General features: G+C 48.9%; 1 protein-coding gene across 1 annotated transcript in view; it reads left to right on the forward strand.

The window, feature by feature from the left end:
- Positions 1–8,755, forward strand: part of Inpp5d (inositol polyphosphate-5-phosphatase D) — an 87,572-nt gene that overhangs the window by 41,009 nt on the left and 37,808 nt on the right. Inside the window, exon 6 of the mRNA XM_010608744.2 lies at positions 3,734–3,874. Coding sequence (XP_010607046.1) covers positions 3,734–3,874 — 141 coding nt within the window. The remainder of the gene's footprint in view (positions 1–3,733; positions 3,875–8,755) is intronic.

The following is an 8,755-nucleotide window of genomic DNA, read 5'->3' on the forward strand; positions in this document are numbered from 1 at the left end:
CGGTTTTTTGAGACAGGGTCTCACTATGTAGTTGAGATTGACCTGGAACTCACTATGTAGACCAGGCGACCAGGCTGCTCTCAAACACACAGGGATCCTCCTGCCTCAGCCTCCCGAGTGCTGGGATGACAGGCATGCACCACCACGCCTGGCTCACCACATATTTTGATCACACCTCACACATTAACCCTTTGTCCATCATTTTTATGGGGGGGAAATAAAAACTAGCTTCTAGCTCCTTGCTTACTTTTCAAGTCTTGAGAATGTTTTTATAAGCTTTAAATCTTTCTAAAGTATACCAGTTATTCCTTTTGTGAGCACAAAATCTCTTTTGTGCTTAGAAGGTCACTGTCATTCACCTGGACACCCATAGTCACCCGGAAGGCTGTAGTGACGCCTTCCTGCATCCCCACACAGTCAGATGCAGCGGAACCCTGCCTCTCACGGGCCACACCCAGAAAGGCCAGCTGCAGGGTCAGCGCCCGCTGCGCTCAGGTCCTAGGAGGACACACGAGCAGGGAGCACAGGGCAAAGTGACAATAGAGATGAAGTCTGTCCAAAGTGCTGTGTGAGGTGCTGGCCCCTCGGCCTGGTGACCAGGTCGTGGCACCATCCGGGGTGTGTGTGTGACAGGGGCCAAAGGGACAGAGTGACCAAAGGGAGAAGACAAGGTGGGCTGCAGGTTGGGGATCCGCAGACTTAAATTCCCTTGCCCCTCCTCACCGTTCCCGGCTCGGGGCCGGCCCAGCGTGGTCACTCACCGGCAGCTGACTCTGGGCCGTGCAGGGAAGGCTTGGGCCTAGGGTTTCCCCTGTGCCTGCTGGAGGATCACGCTCATCCTGTGGCCCAGGCAGGAGTCGGGAGGAGCAGAGACACCCGGATGTCCCCTCTCCCTCCTGCCCGCCCCAAGGGAAGCCGGGTGGATGGGGGAGCCCTGAGCTGATCCAGGCGGCTCTGCTTCCTGAAGCTGGGAGAGGAGGGAGGAGGGGGACCAAGGATCCTGAAGGGAATGAAAAGGATCTGCTTTTCTTGTTGCCAGCCCACCAGATGCAGCCCTGACACAGAGACTTCACATTGCTTTTCCATCTGCCAGATAAGCTTCCCTCACCTCCCCTTTTGTGTGAGGCCTGATCATAAAGACCCTCCTGGGGCCGCCAGCGTGAGGGGACGCGACTCTCAGCCACCTGCCCTCTGTGCTTGCTCCTGGAAGCCCCAGCTCCACCAGGGGACAGGCGGCTGTTCAGGTGTCCCCTTCCCCACACCAGATGTGCGTGGGGTGAATGAATCAGTCAGTGCACCATCACTGCCACGCCTGAATGCCTACATCTTTTCTGTTGTAGTTGTTCTCTGTAAGAAAAGATTTCCCCACCTCCCCAAAAGAAGAATCTTAATGGCAGGACTGGTGCTGCTTTTCCAACCTGAAAGACCTATTGGAGATTTCCCAGGACTGTCCTCCTCTCTGACAAAACTCAAAGGAAGTCTCTGGTGGCTAGGACACGCGGTGGTTTTGTCCCCACTGGACGCGCCCACTGGCTCTTTGTCAGGCCCACCAGCTTGTACTCCCTGTGTGCGCCTTCGGCTCGGTGCTGTTTATCCAAGAGCCGAATAGCCAGTGCGCTGCACAGGTTGGTACAGTGCCATGATCACCCCGATATGTGTGTCTGCACGACCAGGGCTGGGCCGGGTGCGAGGCTCTGGGTTCTTTCTCCAGCACCCCAAGTAATAACAACCAACACTTACTGAAATATGCCACGGAGGGCACTTGTTACAGCTCCTTGGACTTCCACCCCTCCCCGGGTTTAGATGGCTAACGTGGTGAGCTCCGGGGTGAGGCCCCACCTCCTCAGGGGTCCCTGGGTCAGGCCAGTCGCAGGGCTGGGGTCTGCTTTGGTGGGCGTCCAGCTTGCTGTCTGCGTTCGGGGTGCAGAGGACCTGAGCGTTTCACCATTGGGATTCTCGACTTACATCAACTTTGCTCGAGTTTCCTTTCACACGGACCCGCTTTGGATTCTCCTTCATCATGGGACAATCCGTGAGTCACTTAGTCAAACTGGTCAGATCTCATTAGGTAGGCAAAATTCGCTTTCTCTAGTAAAGAGTCTGTATTTTTACGCCAAGCTTTCTCGGCAACGAGTGTTTTAACAAATGTCAGTTAAAGCAACAAAGCCTCCTGGTGTCAAAGTAACAGTCATTAGAACTTTTCGGAGACAGTGTTACTAATATTTGTTGGTTTATGCAGCGCTGGAGACCAAACTCATGCCCTTGCATGCTAAGCAATGTTCAGCCATGAGCCGCACCCTTAGCCCTTGATATATACTTTATTTTAGAGACAGGGTCTTGCTCTGTACTCCAGGGAGTCCTTGAACTCACTGTGTAGCTCAGGCTGGACTCGAGTTTAGCCTCCTGGTGAGTGATCCTCCTGCCTCAACCTCCTGAGTGCTGGGATTACAGGTGTGTGCCACCATGCCCAGTGATACCTATTTTAATACTGTAGGAAAGATATTTGTGCTTTTTCGGGAACAGACAAAACTGGGTTTTTATGATGTCCAGACCCAGAATAAATGCAAGTCTCAGTCAGATATCAGAGTGACTGTTGTGTATGCATTTGCTGATTCTTCCCCTCCATCTCCACGGTCAAAACAGCTAATCCCGCTCTGTCCTATCTGCAGAGAAACAGGTTTTCATTCTTCACCCCACAGAAAGACCCTGTGTGGCCTTTGTTTCGATGTGATCAAAGCCAAAACGCAGATCTTTAAGGCTTGCCGTAATTTATCCCTCAGGTAATTAATGTGCATCAGCCTCAGATTCCACATTTGTGAAACAGGAGTAACCACGACAATATCTTCTTCCTAAAATTGACTTGTGTGTTAAAGAAGAAAATGAGCATTAGTGTCTGGTATGTTATGCTCTGGGATGTTTGCTACCGTGGATAACAAAGAAAAGGAACCCAGAATAAAATATGCTGGGGTACCCGCCTGTAATTCTAGCACTGTGGGAAGCTGAGGCAGGAGGATCACAATCCGAAGCCCAGCCTGGACGATTTAGCAAGACTCTATCTCAAAATTTTAAATAGGCTGAAGATGTAGCTCATTGTGAAGGCCTTGGACCTAATCCCTGGTACCACAAAAATGAACGAATAAATAAATAAAGTACCATGCCTGCCGCACAAGCATGAAGTCCTGAGTTCGATCTCCAGTACTGCAATCAATCAATAAATAAATAAATAAACGCAGTCCTGGGAGATACAGTGAGGCGGTCTGATTCGGTGACAGTCCCCCAGCAAGGACCAAAGGTTTTGCCTTTGGCTGCAGATCCTGCCCCATCTTCTTATTTACCTTGCAGATTGAAGGGAGTGGACCAGATCGGGGTGGGCCACTGGACAGCACCCAGCCTGTCGGGCACCTGGGCAGCCACTACCTGGTTGCCTCTTTCCAGCCCCACTGCTAGTCACACCAACTTCCCCGTAGAGGCTGAGGTGACCCCCAAACCCCTCGACGCAGTCCCCCAGGATACATTTCACAGCCTTCTCATCTCCCTTTCAAATAGTAACCATCTCCCCGACCCCAGCACCCAAAGGTGCTTGTCCCGAGAGCGGCCCGTCCCGCGGCTGTGCAGGTGTCTTCCTGAAGGGTGGCATCACTGAGGATCTTCCAGCTGCCCTCGTGCTTGTGTGGCTGCTGGTGGCCAAAGGGGACAGAGGAGGCAGGCTTTTTTGTTCCCGTTGTCTTCGCAGGCTTCCGGAAGAGCACCTGAAAGCCATCCAGGAGTACCTGAGCACCCAGCTAGCCCTGGATTCTGACTTCGTGAAGACGGGCTCCAGCAGCCTCCCCCACCTGAAGAAGTTGACCTCACAGCTCTGCAAGGAGCTCCACGGGTAAGGGGCCAGGAGGGCGAGGACAAAGAGGAAGAGGGCGTGGCCACTAGCCAGGGGATAGTAATCCTGTAATCCCAGGGAGGCTGAGGCAGGAGGACCAAGAATTTAGGGCCACCTGGGCAATTTAGCAACTTAGCCAGACCCTGTCTTAAAATAAAACACAAAAAGGGGCTGGGGATGTGGCTCAGTGAGAAGGCCCTGGGTTCAATCCCCAGTACTGCACGCACACGTGTGTGTGTGTGTGTGTGTGTGTGTGTTTTCAGTGTGCTGGGGATGGAACCCATATGACCTGGTGCATGCTAGGCGCCAACTCTACTGCTGAACTTCACCCCCAGCCCATTTTGTTTGGAAACTAAAGTTAATTCTAGTCGTTCAGGGGAGGGAGGAGAGGTGGAAGTAGTGTGGCCCTTTCCTACTGGCCCAGGATCCAGACCTTCAGACTTTCACTGCTTGCCGCTCTTCTTTTCGGCAGCAGCCACTTTCAACAGGCGCCTAAGAGCACCTGGAGGAAATAATTCAGTCTGTTTTCTGTGTGGGTGGGGTCGGCCCAAGGTTCCCAGGGACAGCAGGTTTTTTCAAGTAAGCTGATTCACCAAAGCTTTAGTTTTCCAATCTGAATTCATTGAACAGCCAATGGCAAAAATTCTGATCCTCCCCCCAAGATTCTTTTGAGTTTACATTTTTTTCATTTCATTAACCTTAAAATGAACTTCAAGCCTAATTACAGTTCGTTAGAAGTGCAAAAGTAAGGCTGATGTGTTAAATGCCTAAAGCGTGGAGGGAAAAATAACTTTCCAAAGCCTCTGAAAAAAAAAAAATCACAAACCCATCGCAGATGAAAGGGCAGCATTTTGGCTGGAAAAACAGCATTTCCTACTTCGAGGATCTTCAGCCTGTGCAGTTTTGCATCGTTTCAATTTCTCTGGTGCCGGGATCATTCTTAGCTTCGTTAATATGCAGAAAAGAATTTTTCACCATCAGTAATCAAATTCAGCTTTCCTCTCAAAAGCTCTGAAAAGCACAGCCGGCACATTTGGTAAATTTGACAAGTAATTTCTTTGACAAATTGAGCAGTCGTCAAATTGGCCAGACGGGCTTAATTTGAATTAATTGGATATTTTATAGCCAATCGGACCCAGAACCATCATTTTTATGGATTTCCGTGGTAGATTTTGTTCTGCCTGATGCTAATGATCATTTGTCACCAGGGGGGAAAACACATACAAATGATACTTTCTTTTTTAAAAAAAGAGAGAAACAACAACACATCATTTCATGATGACTGAAAACAACAAGCTTTTTACTTCTGCTTTAATGGACATCCTGGTCTTCATGGTGCCCTGCTGAGGCGGACGTATATTTTAAGTCTTTCTGCTACACTTGCACACTTTGACAGCTTTTCTCGGATACTGTGTTGCTACCTGGGTGTCTCTGGCATCTGGGTCATCTCATCGCTATGGTGACAGCCCCCCCTTGTGCCTACCTCCCAGGTTCGTTGAGTGGGAGTGAAAACCTCCCTTCAGCCTTTCCCTTCCGTGAAAACCTCCCTTGCTGTTCCCTGCCTCTATTTACTGAACAGCTAATTTCAACTGTGTTCAGATTGCTTTCATTAGAACAGGTGTGTTCACTGATTTATTCACTCAGTGTTTCATAGCCCTGTTGTGGGAGTTGTAATAGCGCAAAATTAGTAAACTTCCAGCACTCGGGAGGCTGAGGCAGGAGGCTTACTATGAATTAGTTGGAGGTGACCCTGGGCTACATAGTGAATTCAAGTGAGCCAGCATGAACTGCACAGTGAGAACCTATCTCAAAAAACAAAACAAAAACAAATAAAATAAAAGATAAAGGAGGTGGGGTGTGGTGGTACACTTCTGTAATCCCAGCACGCTGGGAGGCTGAGGCAGGAGGATCGCAAATTCAATCCCAGTTTGGGCAACTCAGCAACTTTAAGGAGATCTTATCAAAACAAGACAACAACAAAACCAGAAATACAGGGGAAAACAGCATTCTTCATAGAAAATCCTAAAGATTCAATTTGTATGCATTTGTGTTCTTTGACTGACATTTTGAAAAGGCAGTGGAGGGAGTTCTGTTTGTTCTTAAAACATGTCCTGAAGTAATGCCTTAAAAAATGTGGCCTGGAATTCTTTTATGAAATGAAAACTCAGAGCCCGACTGTCCACAGAGGGACCAGGCAGCTCTGGAAAAGGAAGTAGGACCCAGGACCTTGCAGCCTTCCCTCTCCCATCGCCCCCTCGCCCCGCCCCCTCCCTCCCTTCCCAGTGCTGGGGATCTGACCCGGGGCCTGGTGCCTGCTGGCCAGTGCTGTACCACAGAGCTGCACCCCATCCCTGAGATGGCCTTTCCAAAGCCCACAAAGGAGAACAGCATCCCTGAAACCACGGGCTACCAATACTCAAGTGTGGCACTGCCTAGAACAGGTGGACTTGTAGCCTCGCCCCGCCCCCTCCCTCCCTTCCCAGTGCTGGGGATCTGACCCGGGGCCTGGTGCCTGCTGGCCAGTGCTGTACCACAGAGCTGCACCCCATCCCTGAGATGGCCTTTCCAAAGCCCACAAAGGAGAACAGCATCCCTGAAACCACGGGCTACCAATACTCAAGTGTGGCACTGCCTAGAACAGGTGGACTTGTAGCTGAATGAAGGAAGCAGAGTTCATGAAATGGACTAACCCAAGAGAGCTATGGGAAAGGGCTTATTATGGGATACAGAGGAAAATAAACTTGGCTCTACACATACTAAAAAAAAAAATCTAAGCCAGGCGTGGTGGTGCAAGCCTATAATTCCAGTGTGCAGGAGGCTGAGGCAGGAGGATTGCTGCAAGTTCAAGGACAGCCTGGGCTTCGTAGCAAGACCCTGTCTCAACAACAACAACCACAACAGCAGGGCTGGGGATTTAGCTCAGTGGTTCCACCGCCTGCCTAGCAATCGAAGGACCCAAATTCAATCCCCAGTACCAAAAATAAACAACAACAACAATGAAAAGCAACAACAACCAAAAACAATCTAGCTGGGTTATGGAATTAAATATAAACAATGACACACACAAAAATCATATGTACATGTATAACACAATCTTAAAAAGAGAACAATTTCAAGTGAGAAAATAATTGTTTCTTAGAAATACTGATAACAGCAAAAAAAGGGGGGGCGGGGATTTAGCTCAGTGGTTCTGCCACCTGCCTTGCAAGCACAAGGACCTGAGTTCGATCCCTAGTACCCCCCCAAAAATACTGATGACAAATTTCTAACTAGAGTTTTAAAAAGTTACCAAAGGGAAGATGAAAAATAAGGTAATAAAACTCGTAAGTCATTTTATAATAAAATTCATCTCATCTGGGATTAAAAAATACACACAATAGTATAATGTGGAAAAACAGTAAAGCACCCATGTTAAATAAAAAGCAAAGAAAAATGTAAAATGTAGAGCACCATGTAAAAATGCTAGCAAAATTCCCAGCTGAAAATTGGCAACAGTGATAAACAGTTTATACAAAGAGAAACCCAGTAAAAGTTAATCAGAAATCAAAAGGCATCAGAGATTAAAGATGTCTGAATCCATGTGTGTGAGTGTGTGAGTGTGTGTGTGTGTGTGTGTGTGTGTGTGTGTGTGTGTAGAGGGTGCTGGGGACCAACCCACGGCTTCCACATGCTGTATTCATCAATATTTTTTTCTCAACCTTATTCGTGTGTGTTTGTAATCTAGTCAGTACATTCATGGTGGGGAATTTAGCTTTTTTTTTTTTTTTTACTTCCCCTTTCCCTCCCTTCCTTCCTGTCTCCCCCTTCCCCACCTCCCCATCCCATCAAAGAAAAACTCTTTGGTTTCTTATATATTCATCAATACTGAACAGCAGTATTATGCACATTTTAAAAGTGAAAGTAGCAGGGCTGGGGATTTAGCTCAGTGTTGCCTGCACCTGCCTGGCAAGCGCAAGGTCCCGAGTTCGATCCCCGGTACCAAAAAAAAAAAAGTGAATGTAGCAAAAAAAAGAAATAAATAAATAGAGATGCAGACAAGATGTAGGAACAGCCAGTCTGAACAGTCTGAAAAGTGCAGCTGACCAAATGAGCATGGTGGCGCACACCTGCAATCCCAGCACTCCGGAGGCTGAGGCAGGAGGATCGCCATGAGTTCGAAGCCATCCTGGGCTGCTTAATGAGTTCAAGGCCAGGCTGAACTACATAGCAGGACCCTGACTCACAAAATTGAAAAAAAAGAAAAGAATGCCCGGTGGCTCAAGTGTTTTTATCCCTGGTTCTCCTACTTCCACCACTGAGAATGAGGAAGGAAGAGCTACAGGAACCTAGCTGTTAAGAGCAGCCTTTATTTATAGTAGCAAACGTCTCAAAGTAACCATGGACTCGGCGCGCGTGCTCCATAGACAGTTAAAACTATTTCACTGTCAAACACGTGCAAACCCACCTGGGTTTTGATGGAATAATGAGGGTGAAACAACTCAAAACCGTCTCTGTCTATCGTGATGAAAACGACGCAAGAACAAGAGAGATGAGAAGGGAACAGAGAGCCCATAAAACCCTGGCGTCCTTGGGGAGGGGAACTCCCGGGGGCCTCCCGCTCGGCCGCTGTTCGGGGATTTGCATAGGAATCCACCCCGCCCTGCACGTGGAAGCTCTCCCGTGGAAAATGCAGATTCCAGACCAAATCGGGTTATTTGCATTTTCAACCAGGGCTGTGTGTGATTCCTACAGACGCGAAAGGCCCCGTACCATGGACTCCTGAATGATTTCAAGAGTTCTGTGACTGTAGGTCTGCATCTCCTGCGGTCCAGCGTGCCTACGCCAAAGCCCAAGTAGATGCAGCCCCGCGGCAGGGCCCGGCTGGCCTCGGAGAGGGGAAGG

The sequence above is a fragment of the Fukomys damarensis genome, unplaced genomic scaffold (genome assembly GCF_012274545.1).
Source record: "Fukomys damarensis isolate Sample0158 unplaced genomic scaffold, DMR_v1.0_HiC HiC_scaffold_16, whole genome shotgun sequence".
Classification (NCBI taxonomy): Eukaryota; Metazoa; Chordata; class Mammalia; order Rodentia; family Bathyergidae; genus Fukomys; species Fukomys damarensis.